A 20,437-nucleotide genomic window follows, 5' to 3' on the forward strand; every position below is an offset into this window, starting at 1 on the left:
GGACCGCTCGGCATCCTCCACATCAGCAAGATTAAGCCAGAGGTGTCTCTCCTGGACCACGGCTGTGGACATCACCAAACCCAGGGAGCGTGCGGTCACCTTCGTCGCTCGGAGAGCAAGGTCGGTGGCGGCGCGCAGCTCATTGAAGAGCCCCGGGTCTGTCCTGCCCTCGTGCATGTCCCTGAGCATCTGGGCCTGGTAGACCTGCAGAATGGCCATGGCATGCAAAGAGGCGGCTGCCTGTCCCGCAGCTCTGTAGGACTTCGCCACTAACGCAGACGAGTACATACAGGCTTTGGATGGGTGCTTAGGCTCACCACGAGAAGAAGCGCTCTGAGGACACAGTAGCATCGCAACAGAGCGTTCAACCGGGGGGAGCCCAGTGTACCCACGGGCAGCGGCCTCATCGAGGGGAGGAAAGGCGGATGAAATCAGCGAGCGGTCACGGGAAGACATGGGAGTCTTCCAGGACTTCGAGATCTCATCATGCACGTCCGGGAAGAAAGGTATCGGGGCCTGACGCGGACGGGGGTCCGCAGCCTGACCCAAATACCAGTCATCCAGCCGCGAGCGCTCGGGGCAGGGCGGAGGGTTCCACTCTAACCCGATGCTCGCGGCGGCTCGAGACAGCATGGCCGTCATCTCTGGATCAGACTCTAGCACAACTGTATTCACACCCGAAGGTGGCAGCTGTGATGAGTCTTCACTTCCAGAAGACTCAGACCCACCTTGTGATGCTGCGATAGACATCGCGTCATCCTCTGGAGCGTCAAAGGAAACCCGCGGGACACCCGAAGATGATCCCGCCGGAATCCCCCGAACACTCACGGGTTGCAGCACTGGAGAGGATGCGGCTGGGCACGGACTGATAGTCGGCGCTTTGTTCCAAACCGTCATCCTCAGATCACCCTGGCCACCAGCCGAAGTACTAGCTCTATTTCTAGAGTCAGTAGATCGGGGTGTGGATGAGGGGACCCTCACTCTTGCGAGATCACCGAGTCTTGATCGTAATGCTGCGATGGTCATGTTCCCACAGAGAGAACATGAGTCATCCACGAGTGCTGCTCTAGCGTGATTAACGCCCAAACACACTATGCACCACTCGTGCCCATCAGAGTCATCAACGAGTCTACCGCAACCAGAAGTGCACGGGCGAGGCATCTTTAAAAAGACGTGCCGCGTGCAAGCTCTTTTGTGAGAAAAAGAAACTCTGACTGTGTTGAAGCGCCCGGGGAGAAACACACTCGCTGTCGAATCACGGACAGAAAAGCAGGAAGCGCGTCCTCGCCGGAGATCGCCGTCACACCAACACCAGAGAATCTCGCTCGTCTGCAGAACTGACAGTACAGGAATGGCTTGTGGAGCGAAGGATCACCTTGGCTCCGAAGCGAAAACATGCCTATTTGCTGCCAGCGTCCTCCTTAAATACCCACGAGGTGAGGCGGAGTTACGCTATGCAAATTCCGCAGACCCATGGCATTTCTTTGCCATTGGCTCGTTTTGTAGTACTCGAAGTCGATTGGCTTTCTAAGCGAAAACCCCATTCGTCGTCATCCGACGGAACTCGGAGTGACAACGAAAGGGAACTCTCAGATTTCATTAAAAATGTCTACATTTGTGTTCTGAATAATGAAAGTCGTATCTGTTTGGTACAACATGAGGATAAATACCCAGCTAATAAGGAATGCTCTAACGTTCTGGCAAAGTTATCTTAGTTATGAACAAACGTTATTCCAGTAGCGCTGATTTTCTGGTCTATAAAAAGTTCTCAAAATGATAGATGAATCGAAAACATTAATTATACATCTTTCATGGAACATTTTTCCTGAAATGTTTAGTTGGATGTAAGCGTTTACCTGTTTCAGAGCGTTCAGAGAAAACACAAAGGTAACATTCCCATAATGTTTGCAAAATTGTCAAATTGATTTGTGCCCTTAATGTTCGCAAAACCAAGAAAAAACGTTTTTAAAACATTTCAAAAACTGAATGTTCAGAGAATAAATAATGGGAATGTTAGCAAAACATTTTTGTTAGCTGGTTAATTGATTCATTTTTTGGGTGAACTAGCCCTTAAAGGTTAAAGAAAAATAAGTAGTTTAATGAATTTAAGACTTTCCAAAAAGGAATTGTGCACTCTACTAATATAATGAAATACTGAAATGTTTTTTTGAAGCGTATCTGGTGTAGTTACTGCAGCAGGTGCTAATGTGGCTAATCTGGCTATATGCTAACCTCGACCCTACACTCAAAAAAATTGTTTTGTGGCTCTGTTATTTTTACCCAAGTATGTTTTGTTAAAGTAACACACATATATTTCTTTTACCACCAAAACACTATTGTACTGCATTTAATTAACTTAACTTGTCACTCAAAAAAATGACTCTTTAAACTTACTCAATTTAATTATGGACAGTGGTTCCACACAAGCACATTATTTTGTATTAACATTAATGGAATTTGTTGAATCTATGTAAGCAGGTGCTAATGTGGCTAATCTGGCTATCCTAACCTCGACCCTATGTTTAGGAAATGCTGTTTTTCTGCATGGCTTCAACAAAATAAACCAATAAATGTGCAGTGGGGTTAAGAAAGATGTTATTCTCGTTTACAATAAATGTCTAACAGAAAAACTCTTTGTTTCTGAAGACAATACAAGCAACAAATCATTAAAAGGTTAAATGCTGCAACTCATCATAAAAGGCTGCAGTTGTCACAGTAAAAGAGCACCGGCGTATGTTTGTGAACTAGCTGAACCCCACAACTCTGACTAAGTGATGAACGGCAGGCTGTCTTTCTCAGGAGCTGCCCTTCCTTTGGTCGTCTGCGTTTACGGGCCACTGCCTCTCAGAGCATTCAGGCCCCAGCAGGCTTTACTGCGCACACCGAGCAAGCCAGATAGTGTGTGTATGAAAGCACTGTAGATCAGCCATCGGTGTCGCTCATCACAATGTCAAGTCCGAGCCGGGTTAGTCATGGTGAGCAACATTCACTGTCACAAAAACACTGACAGTACCAAACCAAACCACTCATGGGAAAGAAACAGGCACAATCCTGACAGGAAATTTCCCAGCTTTATGTGTTATACTTCACAATGGCATAACGGATTGAAAAACGAAGCTGTTTTTTCTGCTTGGGTGAGTCATCAAATCACATTACCCACAATTCCAATGAGTGACCTAGATGATGATTAGCTAATGCTGCTTGCACGCATGTCACTTAACGCGGAGTCACGGCAAACCGCATTCAACACAGTCTGTTTTGAGGTTGTGGTCGTATATATCCCGCCCATCTACCCCTCCCTTCCCATGATGCTCTGAAAGGGAAATAAGTATGAAGATAGCCTATGACCAAAGCAAGCTACATTAATGGTTGTGAATCATATTTCTTTGATGATCCAGACTGTTATATGCTTGATAGGCACACAAGCCTGTGGGACAATCTGGCAAAATGTCGGGCTCAGGAAAAACGAGCCAAGCTAATTAATTAAGCACTTTGCCACATGCTGAAGCACACCCATGATTAGGAAGAATCTGGCCAGCATCAATGCGAATATGGTAATTATGAAAAAAAAAAAAAAAAAGATTCAGAGAAAAATGTAGGGCTATTCCATCTCTTCATGAAAAAATTACTAATATAACATAATTATCATTCAGGATCCAAAAATAAAAGCTTAGTTCAGCCATGAATATTCAGATCATTTACTAACCCTTATGTCGTTCCAAAAAAAGAGAAAAGGTGATTTAAATAAGAATGTTTCTGAATTTAATTCAGTGAGCTATAACTGCGGATCACTGATTCAGTGAATTGGAATCGGATTCGTTAATGAATAATGCAGTTTTGTGAACTGCATAAACCGATTTATTAAAAGAAAAATCATTCAGTCCAGTCCAGATTTTCTGTGAAGCCCATGTATAGGCATGCGAGGCATGTGGATCTAAAGTTGAAGTAAAAATAAACGTTTTTACCCTTAATACCCTGTATGACTTTCTCTTTCTCATGAAACACAACACATATTGTTTTACATTTATTAATTTCAGTAGCTTAATGCGAGAAATATTGCACATTTGTGACACCATGGAGCATCCTAGTTGAGGTAAAAGTCATTAAAATATCTATTGTTTCCGTTGCTTAAATGCATGAAGCGATTTCATTCTATAAAATGAATATGAGAAATTACTGCCATGAAAAGCAAATGAACCATAAACATTCTCATTAGAGTTAATCAGTTGACCGAAACTGATTATGTGAACCACAAAAGATTTGAATTGAGAAAAACCCAAGAGCTTTATGGATGACCATGTCTAATGAGAATCCAAAATTAACCAGCATCCTCAGACTTCATTATTATATTATATTATATTATATTATATTATATTATATTATATTATATTATATTATATTATATTATATTATATTATATTATATTAATCACACTGTAAACAAAATGATCAATAAGTTATGACAACATGTGTTTTTACATTGCTTTAACTCATCAAAATTAGTTTAGCAATTTCAAACTTTTTTACTAGTAATACAAGATTCAACTCATTTTTTTAAAGTCTGTTTAATGTAATTTAAGTTGAAATGACTTAAACATCCAAGTTGATTGTACTTTAAAAAAAGTTTCTTCCTTAAATTTTTCAGTGTATATTATATTATATTATATTATATTATATTATATTATATTATATTATATTATATTATATATTGAGGGTTAAGGAAAATACCGTTCAGTTTTTCTTTCTGCTTACTTTCTGTACTGTACTATAATACTAACCTCTTATAGCCCATTACAGAATATGTGTTTACGAGACGTTCACAACTAATCCGTCCGTGATATAAACGTCTTTGGGGAGTGTTTTATCATTGCATTTAGTCCTAATTTTCATTCATAAGATAGCATGCAACACATCTCTTCATTACCGCTCTGAATATATTTATAATGGAAGATCAAGTGCTTCTGAGGATGAGAGTTGAAGAGGCGTCGTGGGCTTGTTGTGCCATGGCATGAGGGCAGATTTAGGCGAATTAAGCGAGGGAAGTGTATTGCCACTGTGTATTGCCACGTTTTCAGGTTGAGCACAGACACTGATGTGATGAAGGCCTGATGTCGCTAGTGTCGTTTGTAAAATCAGTGAATTGTGAGGAACAGTATGTTAGCCAGAGGGATTTGTAAAGTGTGGCACCAAAGTAGATTATGCAAATTGGGCACGCTATCGTGATCGCTTCTGAAAATAGATGGGAAACACTGAAAAATGGAGAACTTAAAATGAATTTGACTGGAGTTTGGGGTTTGTAGTGTAGAGTTGATGGCCTCAGTCTTTGATACTTTAATATTTAAGTGTGTATTCGACCTCAAAGGGCTCATTTGATAAGCCATAATAACACAAAGAGCAACAGTTTTGCAGATATATGCTGGTGACTGCAGACAAAGCCAGCTGAAAATGTACAACTGACTTGTTGCCAGAGCGAGCTATGGTGAAAACTAAGTGAATATTTAATGACTACAATAGCAATTTCTCGCTAGATATGACATCATAAGTGGAAAACATTGTACATTTACACACAAACCGATGACCAGCCGCAACTTGCAGATGCCATATTTATTTTTCTAGCTCAACTATCACAGAATGGACGCAGCCTTGATGTCTAGCGGAGGCCCCGCCCCTCTCTGGGCTTAATGGGAGGAGCTTGGAGGTTCAGCCACACCCTAACCCTACCCAATAACCCTATTCCTAAACATGACTAGGTCAAGCTCCACCCATTTAAAAAAGAAATACATTTGTTCACCAAATCAAAAGGTATACGAACAACATGCAGGGAAAACCGAAAATGATATCATCATTGTCTCCTGCAAAACATCACAACTTTCAGGTCTCAAATTAAGGTCAAAAGGTCTCAGGTTGGTTTTGGTTGTAAAATGTCATGTGGTGCAACTCCCCAAAAACATAATATTTATGAATTCTCAATTTATTTTATTAAATGTAATTCAATTAATTTAATATTGACTATAGGCCTATTTGAATATATATATATATATATATATATATATATAAAAATAATAATAATTTTTATATATATATATATATATATATATATATAAAAATAATAATAATTTTTCATTAAATTTGAACTTTTCTTGAAAATGGTATACAAGTTTTTCAAAACCATCATGAATACCAAGAGTACATGTCTAAGAACCTGGCACACTTATTTGTTATTGACTCTAGGCAAAGTCAGGTGGTCATAGAGCAAAAAAGAAATCTATGTTAAGCATTCATAAGCCATTCTTACATAGATTGAATTCCATGCAAAAAACAAAAATAGCATAAAAAGTTTAAATGATTGATTTCTTAGTGTAACCGCTACTCTACCCGCTCTGAGCAGGACTCCGGCATGGGAGGCGTGTGCGCAAACAAGGACGCTAAAGACCGCAGCCCCTACACTAGTCGCTAGCTCTCCTCTTGAGACCAAGGGAGTGAGGTTTACACACACAGCTCTTACTGACCTACGTCCGTTACATTAGCCAGAACCGCTAGATGGATTTGTAAAGTAAATACCAAAGTAAATGAAGCTATCCTTATGTAAACTGTTGTATTCAAAATTTAATTTAATTTAATGCACTGGATTCACAAATGTTTTACATAGATATTTGTTCTGCTCATGTTTCATTTGAGGCTTGCAGTGTTCAAAAGAAAACATATGCATTTTGACAAACACATATAACCTTATATGACTGCCTTCATAATAACATTTTCAAAACAAGCCATAAAAAAAAGTGTTGACTTCAGAAGGTTGAGACAATCTTTCTGTGGTTTGTCAAACTATGTTTGCTATGACTGGACTTCAGCAACAGGGCACAACCCTTTGATATTTAACATACATGCGATTCCAGAGCTCTCTAAAAATAGGAGGAGGAAGATGACGGCTCTATAGCGGAGGGCAAATGAGCATTCTGCCCTCTGACCTCGTCCCGCTCTGAGACACAAGACAGAGGAAATATTTCTGGAGTGCCATTTCAAATCCTATAGCATACAGGGCCTCATTGATGAAATAACACCCACACACACACACACACACACACACACACACAAAAACCTAACAGGACGGTTCATCAGAATTTAAAAAGCAAATGGACAAAACCCTGGTGCAGATCTCAGTTCAAGGTTTTTAAGCAGTCATGCAGCAACAATCAATTCTGCTGGAGCGAAGCGTGGGATTCTGTCCAGATATGCAGCCGCAGCCACTACCAGATATGATCAGGCAACGCTCTATCAGTGCAACAACTTCCTCCAAATGCACACTCTGTCGATAAACTGCAAATTCATCCTCCTCGCTATTCTAATTTAACTGGGTTCTTATGATTAATGGGATCTTGAGTCTTGGAATTCAAATTCTGATAAGAGGATTAAACTCCTGCATGAGAGATAGAAAAACAGAATATGAATGCAATTTTCTCCTTGTTCTTCTAAATGTTTCAACAACATTTTTGGTCAGAGGTGACCAACTGTGTTTATTACCAAGTAACTTATGTCGATTACTGATTGTGATCAACTTCAATTTTAAAAGCATCTGCAATGCAATGGGTTCACACAACATCTCTGACATTATCAGCTCTCTTCAGGCACAGTTCATGAGATCTTCTACGCACGAGATAAAGAGAGTTGAGGCAAGTTAAGTGACTCAAAATCTCTCCCCTGGGCAATGAACATTCAGCCATTCAACTTCGATTAAAAAAAACATCACCAGCTGCATTACAATATTATTTTGAACATCGCTGATCAAGATGCCGAGGAGTGCCTCAAGGCTATGTACTGGGGCAAAACTCATTTAGCCTTGGACGTGGTTTAGGAGCTCATGAATACCTCCAGGCTATGGACTATGGGGGTCATTCCTGTTAAGCAATACCTGGCAACTCTGAAATTTACAATTAAATAAAAATTATTGTGTTGTAATTTAAGGCAGCATTTATTTAAAAAGGGTATACAAGAGTTTAGAAACATGTTCTGGTCAAGATTGGATGCTTCAACTTTATGAATTACAACTTGCTTATTTTCAACAGGGTTCTATAAATTATATATATATTGTTAATTATATTATAAAGTATAATAAAAATGTATCATAAAGTATAAATGAATTACCAAATATCAAATATATTTTGCAAATATATTATGTTTAGCTTGAAATATTTTGATGTTTTCATGTTACAAGTTGCATTATGGACATGTCAAAAATGACAACATCCACTTAATTTAAAGTTTAATTATTTAAAAGTCACACAATGTTCATTTCATAGTGATAGTGATAGTGTTATAGAATAAAAATGCGATTTCCATATTTAAACATTATAATTTATCCATTATATTAAGACATGAAAAAGTACTGCACAATAGGAATCACCCAACATTTATCGAGGGGAACCTCAAGGCTTTGTCCTGGGGCACTACACAATTAGCTTGGAACATAATTTTAGACATCATTATAGATACAAAACACATGCCACTTCATATTGTCAGAGCTAACATTTGCGCATCTAACGTCAGAACCGATGGTACGCACGAAACTCGATTCATAAGTGGTGACATCAGTTCACTTACCTTCGTCGTGCATTCTCTGCAGGCAAAAAGTCAGGTTTCTCCTCCAGCTTGGCATGGCAAATAACTAAGAGTAATGCGTTATGCGGAGAGAAGCAGAAACGGACGCTGGTTTGTAACGATGATGATGGTTATAGGGAATAGTGTCGGTGATCAGGTGTATCGTGGACAGATCCTGTGGTGTTCATGCAGTGGTCCATGAGCGGGCATCAGCTGTCACTCCTGAGACCGGAGCGCAAATGACTCACGGAGTGTCACCGCCTCTCCAAAGTGTGTGAACGCGTGGACCGCCGGCACACTCTCAGATCCACGCAATATGCCACAGCGAACGGGTTAACCCTTACCTTCTGACGGGCTCTGAGGAGCAGCCACGGATGCTGCCATTCACTACGCTATGATTAACATAGTCATATGGATTATATTTAAAAGATTATAATACAAAATATTGTATTATGGTACTTTTAGCAGAAATATAAAAGATTTTAAACATTACTTTTCTTACTTTATGAAAACATTTTCAACTTTTTCTTAAATAATAAAACTATATTTTCCAATAAGAAAATTGCATGTGTAGGCTATAGCCTATATTCCCTGCTGCAATGTAGTAAAAGTGAGGATTTTTAAATTGGTTTCATCTTAAAGCCAGTACAACAAATACTACAATTAAATTATACAAACAATTCACTATGTTTCCACTATATTTAATGCACTATTTTTTTTATGTAATTTATTAAATAATTAAATATTGAATTTAATAATAAAAATTTGATAAAAATGGAATTGTTTTTTAAAAAGTTCATTTTAATTATTACAAATTAATTCAAATAATGATATATGTGAATTGGAAGTAAAAAAAAAGTTATATGTCACAAATTATATGATCAATAACTTATGACAACATAGATTTTTACATTGCTTTAACTCGTTAAGTTAAGTGATTTTCAACTTTTTAGTTATACAAGATTTAACTCATTTTTAAGTCAGTTTAATGTAATTTAAGTTGAAATGACTTAAACATCCAAAGTTGATAGTAAATTTAAGGTGGCAACTTTTTTTTTCTTTTTCTTTTTTTTATACAGTGTACAGGGTTAAAACTTAAATAATATCAGTCTGCAAGTTTTGACTAGGTCACTGGAAAATACAAAAAGAATGTAAAAGAAAAATGAGAACTGTGTATTGAAAAATGATGGTGAAACATACTGAAGATGAGTGATTTTGGCTTTCAGTTTGTAATACGAGTAAGGAACATGTCAGAACTGCAAACCACAAGCGCTAAGCTGATGTGTAACCCAGTTGTGAAAATACGCATTCCTCTAAAAAATATCAACACATTATTCTAAGTGACACTTCTCTTGTTAGAGGCTGTCTAGTTAGAGGCTGGCACACAAACGAAGGTTTTTCACCATCCCAGATGTAAACTCATAACTGGAGGCCGAAGGAGGGTTGGCAGCTCCGCGTTGATCTCCTGAACCCTTGGGCAACTCCACCAAAATCTGTAACTGAGGGATGATTTCATCTGACAGTAATGGAAACAACTGCCATGGTACAGTCACGCTGGATGTTTGGACTGCATGTTTGCTTGACAGATTATGCAGGTGATGAACAGTTTTACTCATGAATTAGTTGTTTAATAGTGCTCCAGGTATTGCATTTTGAAATATGGTTCGAAGTCAACATGAAATGCTGTTAACAACCAATTTAATTCCAACACTCATATGGCAATTCAGAACTATTTTATGTTTTGGCAAATTGATGGCTAATTCATACGAATAAAATACGTAAAAACTTTCGGAAAAATGCCAAAGAGCACCAAGTTCATTAAAATGATTGCCGTGTGAGATATTTTATATGGTATTAATAACAAATTGTTATATATATATATACACATACTATATGTATATGTGCATGTGTGTGTGTGTATATATATATATATATATGTGTGTGTGTGTATATATATATATATATATATATACACACACACACACACAATGAATATATTGTAAATAATTATATTATACAATGTAATATAATACTAATAAACAGTTAGTTATAGTTTAGTGTAGAAAACTTTATTCTTCAATGTTCGTCCAGGTCCTGAAACACACTAATGTCCAATGTGTCCAATATATTTGAATCAGCTTTCATTTATCATAATTTTTTTCTTCTCAAAATAATTGACATGTTAAGAATCTTTACAAACAATACAAATCAGCTCAAACATCTGGTCTGTAAATTAACCAATTGAAATGATCGAAAAATCAGGGTCGAGTTGAAAAAAAATGTTTCGATTTTGGTTCTGCCGCCTGGGAGTGAGATGCACTTCTAACGTTGGAGGAAAGTCTTTGAGGGCAGAAGGGTGTCGCCCCGGTCTGACTGGAGGCGAGAGAGAGGAGATGGGCTTCACTGCTCGTTCTGTTGGCTGTCTGTGATGGAGGTCACGGCTCCCTGGCCTTTGTTGACGTCACTGATACAGGCCCACTGTCCGTCCACTGACTCCTTCCACAGGGTCACCTATGAGCAAAAGTCAATGGGAAACAATGTGAATGACGTCATTTCTTTAGTGCTTGAATGAGCCCTTTAAAAACGCTGTTAGGTAAAAGGAAGCATCACGTCTTCCAGTTCCAGTGTCAGTGAGGCAATCTAAGGGTGTGTTCACACTTGGCATGTTTGGTTGGATTAAAATGAACTCCGGTGCGATTACTCTGTTAGAAGCATCAGAACCGCGTCTCCTCGCAGCAGATCTGTGTGTGTGTGTGTGTGTGTGACGGAGGGATTCCTGCCGCTGTTTTGACTCCTTTACACATTTTATAAGCTCTTCACGAGTTCTCAGCTGGTCAAAATACCATTATTTGCAGGCTACGCACATACAGCGAGTGCATTTAGCCCAGCACACAGCAGTGTTTTGGATGTTCGGCAAGTTCAGACGCAAAATATAGGACTAAAGGTGTCAGATTGGCATTTTTATCACCGAAACTAAAGATACCGAACCTAAAGGAATAGTGATACGTTCACAACCTGATTGGTCGGCTTTTATTACGTATATTTTGTGCTGAACACCCAAATTAATGCTGTGTGATGGGCTAAATGCACTCATTAAATGCTAAATATTGTATGTGCGTAGATACATATGATGGTATTCTGACCAGCTGAGAACTCGTGAAGAGCTTATAAAATGTGTAAAGGAGTCAAAACAGCGTCAGGAATCCCCCCGTCACACACACATACACACACAAATCTGCTGTGCCTGATGCCTGTACCAAACTGTGATCGGCAGCATCATGACTATGATGAGAAAAAACAGGTATTCTTGATCATCCTGTCCTTTTTAGGGTCGTACCTTATGACATCATGTCCTGTTTTTGTTTTCGTTTAGATGTCTTTGGTGCGGCTCGAATGAAATATGAACACAACATTGAGCAGAGTTTGTTTGGAAGTGGACCGAGACCCATCTTTACAGGGGTCTCTCGGTCCTCTTGTTTGGTGGCACCGGGGTTCGGATTGCAGCGTTCACACTTATTCAAATGAACCGCACTAAAACAGAGCAATCGCACCAGGGTTCATTTTAATCAGACCAAACAGGCCAAGTGCGAACAATGTATCATTTTCTTTTTTTGGTCCGGAACAAAAGAGCCAAGAGAACCCGAACAACAAATGTGAACACACCCCAAAGCTCATCTACTTAGTAAAAAAAAAGATTTTTGTAGTTTTAAATAAAACAAAGGTTATTTGAGTACGTTTTACAAGAAAATACTTTTTAAAATTCCATGTTGATACTTGCCATTTACACAATATTTTTCAGTGTAAGATGATTACGGCCAGCTAACAAGGAATCAAAAACACCTTCAAGAAACACTGCGTACACACCATTAGTTAAAAATAAATCTAACAACAAAACAAAAAAGTGCCTACTTTAGCTCCCTAGAAGCACCTAGAGAGGACTGTATTTAACCTGCGTGTATTTTCAAAGCCCTTTTGCGTTATTAAGCTGTCTGTTTTATAAATGCATCAGATAATGGCATGTTCGTCGGCGGGTAAATGGCTCGACCCGCCGCTTGCCGCAGTGAATAATTACAAGGCAGAGCATCTCACCGAAAGCGCAACAACCCGGAGTCTCTATTTAAATAAGCGGTGATGTCGGGGACGGATTCCCTCACGCCGGGCCGAGTGCTGGGTGATATAACCTCAGTCATTAACTCCTGAACCTGAGAGTTCACTGTGAAACGAGTAGTGATGCTGGGTAAATCGCTGCCCACATGAGAAGCAACGGAAGCATCTTTCCTCCGTAATCCCATGGGACGAGAGCCAAAGAGTGTCAACATTAGTTTCATGGTGAAAAGTAAATGAATCACAATGTCCAAGCACAGTCACGGCCTGTCCTTTAGTTGGTGACCGGTTGAGTCATGTTTGAGTTTGCCGCACACTAAATATATACAGCCTTAATATCACAATGATTTAAGTGTGCTTTTTATTTGTCATTAGACTAGTTTGATGATCCATCCTTGTAAATGAGGGAGTTAAAACCGTCTATTACCGCCTGCTATTTAAACTTCAATAGCAAAAAAGGTGTAGTTTAAACTGTCCATTTTAATGAACTGATTCAAAACTTCATGTATTAAAAAGCAAAAAATAGTATGCAAGTAAAATATATTTGGGTAAACACTGCTCATTATAATAATATTGGTGGATAAAATTAAAATTATAAAATATTTTATAAATAAATATTCAAAAGCTTTTTTAAACTACACTATTGTTTTAGTTCCTACTTTAACCATTTTTATTTAATTTGCTACAATAAATGATAAAACAAAAGTCATTTTTAGTAGTTTCGGAGATGTACATTACGGTTCAAACGATGGGGGTTAGTATAAAATGTATACTTTTATTCAACATGTTAGGCATTAAATTAATCAAAAGTGACAGTAAATAAGAGGGTGAATGAATGATGACAGTAAATAAGAGGGTGAATGAATGATGACATTAAATTCAAATTCTAGGGTCATATTTGACAGGTACGTACTTTGTTGTCCCCTCCTGACACAGCCAGGATGTTTCCTGTGATGGACCAGCTCACGTGCCACACCACGTCATTGAACTTGTGGAGAAGTTTGGCCGTCCAGGTGTTACCGGCTGGGTCGTCACACGTCCAGATAAACACACGACCATCCTATGGAATAATATAATATGAAATAACATAATATAATAGATTTATGCATTTTGCAAACACCATTATACAAACCATTTTAACAAAAGCATTGCCAAAGAAATCAAACCACTTTGGCGTTGCTACTGCTATGTTCTATTGTTTGAGCGACAGGAATAAAATAAAAATGTATTCAATTTACTTAAATTGTTTTTGTATGTTTTTACCACAATTATTATTCACATTGATACTGGAAGAGTCCCACAGTAGAATATTAAGAGTAAAGCACTTGGCTGTGATTACCTGTGAGCAGCTGGCGATTGTGCTGGTGGGTAGACCAATGGAAGGAGCCCAACCAACATCTCTCACCCAATCACTGTGTGCCTCCAGCTTCTGGTCCTCTTTCCACTGGCCATCCTCTTCTCTGGGAAGAAAGTATGAATGTGAGTACATAATTTGACAAATAAAGTTATTGCCTCCTGAAAGAAAGTCTGTTGTGTAGACCAATCACCGCAGACTGGGCCATCTGACCAATCAGAGCAGAGTAGACCAATCACAACAGACTGGGCCAACTGACCAATCAGAGCAGAGTAGACCAATCACCGCAGACTGGGCCATCTGACCAATCAGAGCAGAGTAAACCAATCACAACAGACTGGGCCAACTGACCAATCAGAGCAGAGTAGACCAATCACCGCAGACTGGGCCATCTGACCAATCAGAGTAGACCAATCACCGCAGACTGGGCCATCTGACCAATCAGAGCAGAGTAGACCAATCACAACAGACTGGGCCATCTGACCAATCAGAGCAGAGGAGACCAATCACAACAGACTGGGCCATCTGACCAATCAGAGCAGAGGAGACCAATCACAACAGACTGGGCCATCTGACCAATCAGAGCAGAGTAGGCCAATCACAACAGACTGGGCCATCTGACCAATCAGAGCAGAGCAGACCAATCACAAACGACTGGGACATCTGACCAATCAGAGCAGAGTAGACCAATCACAACAGACTGGGCCATCTGACCAATCAGAGTAGACCAATCACCGCAGACTGGGCCATCTGACCAATCAGAGCAGAGTAGACCAATCACAACAGACTGGGCCACGTGACCAATCAGAGTAGACCAATCACCGCAGACTGGGCCATCTGACCAATCAGAGCAGAGTAGACCAATCACCGCAGACTGGGCCATCTGACCAATCAGAGCAGAGTAGACCAATCACAACAGACTGGGCCATCTGACCAATCAGAGCAGAGTAGACCAATCACCGCAGACTGGGCCATCTGACCAATCAGAGTAGACCAATCACAACAGACTGGGCCATCTGACCAATCAGAGCAGAGTAGACCAATCACAACAGACTGGGCCATCTGACCAATCAGAGCAGAGGAGACCAATCACAACAGACTGGGCCATCTGACCAATCAGAGCAGAGTAGACCAATCACAACAGACTGAGCCATCTGACCAATCAGAGCAGAGTAGACCAATCACAACAGACTGGGCCATCTGACCAATCAGAGCAGAGTAGACCAATCACCGCAGACTGGGTCATTTGACCAATCAGAGCAGAGAAAGAGTAGATTTTCTTGTTTACTCGCCAGGCAGATATACTATTTAATATATATATATATACACTCACCGGCCACTTTATTAGGTACACCTGTCCAACTGCTCGTTAACACTTAATTTCTAAGCAGCCAATCACATGGCGGCAACTCAGTGCATTTAGGCATGTAGACATGGTCAAGACAATCTCCTGCAGTTCAAACCGAGCATCAGTATGGGGAAGAAAGGTGATTTGAGTGACTTTGAACGTGGCATGATTGTTGGTGCCAGAAGGGCTGGTCTGAGTATTTCAGAAACTGCTAATCTACTGGGATTTTCACGCACAACCATCTCTAGGGTTTACAGAGAATGGTCCGAAAAAGAAAAAACATCCAGTGAGCGGCAGTTCTGTGGGCGGAAATGCCTTGTTGATGCCAGAGGTCAGAGGAGAATGGCCAGACTGGTTCGAGCTGATAGAAGGGCAACAGTGACTGAAATAACCACTCGTTACAACCGAGGTATGCAGCAAAGCATTTGTGAAGCCACAACACGCACAACCTTGAGGCGGATGGGCTACAACAGCAGAAGACTCCACCGGGTACCACTCATCTCCACTACAAATAGGAAAAAGAGGCTACAATTTGCAAGAGCTCACCAAAATTGAACAGTTGAAGACTGGAAAAATGTTGCCTGGTCTGATGAGTCTCGATTTCTATTGAGACATTCAGATGTTAGAGTCAGAATTTGGCGTAAACAGAATGAGAACATGGAACCATCATGCCTTGTTACCACTGTGCAGGCTGGTGGTGGTGGTGTAATGGTGTGGGGGATGTTTTCCTGGCACACTTTAGGCCCCTTAGTGCCAATTGGGCATCGTTTAAATGCCACGGCCTACCTGAGCATTGTTTCTGACCATGTCCATCCCTTTATGGCCACCATGTACCCATCCTCTGATGGCTACTTCCACCATGTCACAAAGCTCTAATCATTTCAAATTGGTTTCTTGAACATGACAATGAGTTCACTGTACTAAAATGGCCTCCACAGTCACCAGATCTCAACCCAATAGAGCATCTTTGGGATGTGGTGGAACGGGAGATTCGCATCATGGATGTGCAGCCGACAAATCTGCGGCAACTGTGTGATGCCATCATGTCAATATGGACCAAACTCCCTGAGGAATGCTTCCAGCACCTTGTTGAATCTATGCCACGAAGAATTGAGGCAGTTCTGAAGGCAAAAGGGGGTCCAACCCGTTACTAGCATGGGGTACCTAATAAAGTGGCCGGTGAGTGTATATATATATATATATATGATTCCACCTAATCAGCTTATCTTTGTAAAATGGCATAGCTTTTTAAATATCTGAACGTACACTCTTAACATCAGTCCGTCAAGCTTTATATTGTGATATTATTATAATCAAGCACTTAATGATAGAACTTTAGTAATTAGAACTAAAACTTGTTCTTAAAAGCTGAATTATTCCGAATGAACTCCGCTATTTTGACAGGAAAATGCAAAAAAATGTGCAGGGTAAAAAAAAAAGTAGGGTTTAAAAGTAGCACGTTGATATTGCGTGGTTATGCAAGACTCTCGCTCTCTCTCTTTGCGTGTGTGTGTGTGTGAGAACGGATACAGGTACCCTGCACATCCATTGAGCTGAACTGAAATAGGACAGAATCACTTGAAGGAGAGCGAACTCATGCGCTTAGTCAGAGTGAAAATATATCTATGCTAAACTAATGATAATGATAATTATCTAATGGCCAGCTAATGATAGACATTATTTTAGTCGCCCAAAGTGAAGATTTAGTCACATGTGCGAGTGATTTATTTGCATTGTAGAGGGCTGAAATTATTTAAAATAGTATAATTAGGGCACATTACATATTATTGGCTTATTTGATAATGCTGTCAGAAACAGTAAGAATGAAGCACTATCAGCACAATGTATATATATATATATATAAAAATGTGGGTCTATTTATGACCAAGAGTAGTAGCTGACAGCAGGTGCTCGTCACTGTGCGCTCTAAAATAAGGAGTGCACTCACTTCCACAGCTTGACCAGATTGTCACAGCCTCCAGACACAAATCTCTTGATGTAGTTGGGCTTCTGTCCTGTTGGCTGCTCAATAAGACTCCCTGGGACAACAGCTGGGGCCCAACTCACAGCGTTACAGCCGATCTGCCACAAACACCAGAGAAACCATGTAAAAAAAAAACTCAAATAACAGGAAGTACAATACATTTCGCCAGTCTTGTATGACATACTCGACTGAAGCCTCTTTATTGCATGTCAATCAGCATTCAAATAATCAAATATTGGATTTATAATTTCCCAAAGAGCCTATACAGATCAGGCACCTATATAAAAATTCTCATTAATAATGTTTTTGCATCTTTTCTGCAATATTTCTTTCTTGCTGTAGTTAAAAAAAAAAATTGTAAAAGGCTATGACAAAGTAATAATACAGTAATAAAATTGTACTCAAATGTAGATTTTTTGCACATTTACTAATTAATGAGAAGTTCAGTTGCACTTTATGTCAGTGTCAATGTTACAGTGTAATTATACATTAAAGTACTGAGAAATAATTAGGGTTAGTTGCATGTAATTACGCATAATTTATAATTACTACTACAGTGACAACATGAAACGTGTAACAAGGACACTAAAATAAAGTGTTACTGAAGTGCTTAATACAAATATGGTTTTAGTTAAAGGGATAATTCACTTTGAAATTATTTTTTGGTATGTTTTAGCTTACCTCAAGGGCATCCAAGATGTAGGTGTCTTTGTTTCCACAGTATTTTCAATTTTGATATTTTTAGGTCAAACCGTTCTTGTCTGTCAGTCATATAATGCAGGTCTATGGTCACCACCTCAAAGAGCATGCACAGAGAAGTCCAAATTAAACATGATTTAATGACTCGTAAATGTAAGTACACATTGATGGCCTAAGACACGAAACGAGCGGTTTGTGTGAGAAAACGAACAGTATTTATATCGTTTTTACCTCTTGTAATGCACAGACCGAAGCGCCCGCGCCCTCAGATCACTTGGACGTGGCTGTGTTTACAAGAGGTAAAAACGATATAAATACTGTTCGTTTTCTCACACAAACCGCTCGTTTCGTGTCTTAGGCCATCAATGTGTACTTACATTTACGAGTCATTAAATCATGTTTAATTTGGACTTCTCTGTGCATGCTCTTTGAGGTGGTGACCATAGACCTGCATTATATGACTGACAGACAAGAACGGTTTGACCTAAAAATATCAAAATTGAAACTACTGCGGAAACAAAGACACCTACAACTTGGATGCCCTTGAGGTAAGCTAAAACATATCAAAAATTAATTTCAAAGTGAACTATCCCTTTAAGTTATGATTTTATAAACTTGCGCTCCACCAGGTCAAAACTGACCAGGGAATGCAAAGGTGTTGCCATTTATTGGAATGCATGAAGGCTAATCATACTTAAATAAAATAATTTAAATTAAATTATTAGAGCCCTGTATATGTATATTCTAAAATCTCATATAAAAGGCTAAACTCACTGTATGTGCATTGTTGATCTTCTTAATATCCCAGTGTCCATCTCCAGAACAGGTCAACACTGAAATCGCCCCATCTGAGCTGCCACAGGCCAGAAGCAACCCGAAGTCATACGGTCCCCAGCACACAGAATTCACTGCAGGAGAAGCGAATGTGTGATTGTCCACAGCGGGATGCATTTCTGTCAAAGTGTTTGATATGAGAATCAAAAAGCGTGAAGTTACCGGACGAGTCGTGGCCTGTGTATTCATACATCTTATCCCAGGTGCCGTTCTCCTCCTTCCAGATGATCACCTTCCTGTCGTAGGAGCAGGACGCCAGGATGTTGCCGTACATGGGGTGAGCCCAGGCCACCTGCCACACGGGACCCTCGTGGCTGCCAAAACAGAATTGGAATTAGAGTTAAAATCGACTCCACGGAAACCCTAGTTAAAGTTGCGCGCTTCACACACCCCCTCAGATCAGCCACGAGGATCTGCCCTCCGTTTTTGACATCAAAGATCTTCACAGAGCGATCAGAGGAGCAGGTGGCCAGTCTGGTGCCGTAATAATCCATCTGAGCGTCATGCTGAACACACAACCACAAATCACAGTCATATAATGTTGAAAAAGATGCAGTAAAAGTAAAGATGGAGGCAAGATGGATGGAGATACTCACGATCATATCCTCATGTGAGGTGTCCACCGTGTTAATGACCGAAACCTGAAACACACAAGACCACAGATGTGCGGAGATGTCAGTTAAACTGATATGTGTCGAAAACATATTAATGATGTTTAACTGTAATGTGCATCAGATTAAACTAAGAGACATCACGAGTGAATACCCCTAAAAAATACAGATTCAAATCATAGAATTACCAAAGTACAGTGTCTTTGAAATACACTGAAAGAGAGAATTTAAAAGAGAACAAATTATTATCATTATTTACATAAAATTATATTATATATATATATATATATATATATATATATATATATATATTCTCATTATAGTTATTAACTGGATACAATATTTTAATCAATTTACAGCAGTAAATATAACAAAAAAGTAGTTGACAGCTCATTAATCCAACATAGCTAAAACTGACGGAGAATAATAATAGTGGAAAACTGAAAACGGTCCAAAACATCGCAGAAATAGCATGTTGTTAACGTACATAATCAAAGATAATTGTTTGATATATTATCAGGGCTGTTTTTATAAAGAGTTCAACATCGAAACACATCTAAATAGCTCTTTAAACAGCTTTAATCTCGTAATCAGACATGTAAAATGCATTTCATTTTCCATCCGGTCATTCATTATGAAACTATAGAATCCGAGCACTTAAATATCTGAGAATATCAATAATGTAAAACTCACCATATTTGCTTATATCCCTCCAACAAACTCCTTCAACTAAAAAAACGCCTCTAGTTGCTCTTCTGCTCTTCAGAAATGAAAACACTGATAGTATTTCCGACGTGGCAGAGACTGACCGCTCAGCGGACTGTGTTTCCACTGTTAAAGTCTCCGGGTGGAACAGAAAAAAGGTTCCGCTCGATACTTCCGTCCCCGTCCTGCAGTTCACAGTGACTG

The 20,437-nt window shown here is 39.5% G+C and overlaps 2 protein-coding genes across 2 annotated transcripts in view; both read right to left on the minus strand.

Moving 5' to 3' along the window:
- The window catches only part of grip2b (glutamate receptor interacting protein 2b), a 217,746-nt gene extending 209,031 nt beyond the window's left edge, over positions 1–8,715 (minus strand). The window contains exon 1 of the mRNA XM_056260616.1: positions 8,598–8,715. Within this exon, the coding sequence (XP_056116591.1) occupies positions 8,598–8,652 (55 nt within the window). The 5' untranslated portion in view covers positions 8,653–8,715. The remainder of the gene's footprint in view (positions 1–8,597) is intronic.
- A 2,252-nt stretch (positions 8,716–10,967) lies between these two features.
- Positions 10,968–20,360, minus strand: sec13 (SEC13 homolog, nuclear pore and COPII coat complex component). Its single transcript, XM_056260627.1, has 9 exons — positions 20,222–20,360; positions 19,514–19,558; positions 19,308–19,423; positions 19,080–19,231; positions 18,858–18,991; positions 17,349–17,482; positions 14,038–14,158; positions 13,612–13,758; positions 10,968–11,105 (listed from the first exon to the last, which is right to left on the minus strand). Exons 1-9 carry the CDS (start codon positions 20,222–20,224, stop codon positions 10,995–10,997), a joined length of 963 nt encoding a protein of 320 aa, XP_056116602.1. The 5' UTR covers positions 20,225–20,360; the 3' UTR covers positions 10,968–10,994.
- Positions 20,361–20,437: the final 77 nt, after the last annotated feature.

This window comes from Rhinichthys klamathensis, unplaced genomic scaffold, assembly GCF_029890125.1.
Source record: "Rhinichthys klamathensis goyatoka isolate OS25496 unplaced genomic scaffold, OSU_Roscu_1.1 h1tg000009l_1, whole genome shotgun sequence".
Lineage (NCBI taxonomy): Eukaryota > Metazoa > Chordata > Actinopteri > Cypriniformes > Leuciscidae > Rhinichthys > Rhinichthys klamathensis.

What these genes read in the sequence shown, in the direction of transcription:
- sec13 (XM_056260627.1), bottom strand. An exon ending in CCTCACATGAGGATATGATC is followed by an intron (nt 19,424 to 19,513) that starts GTGAGTATCTCC and finishes TTGTGTGTTCAG; the next exon opens with CATGACGCTCAGATGGATTA. An exon ending in TGTCAGGAGGGGACAACAAA is followed by an intron (nt 11,106 to 13,611) that starts GTACGTACCTGT and finishes TTTTGCTCATAG; the next exon opens with GTGACCCTGTGGAAGGAGTC.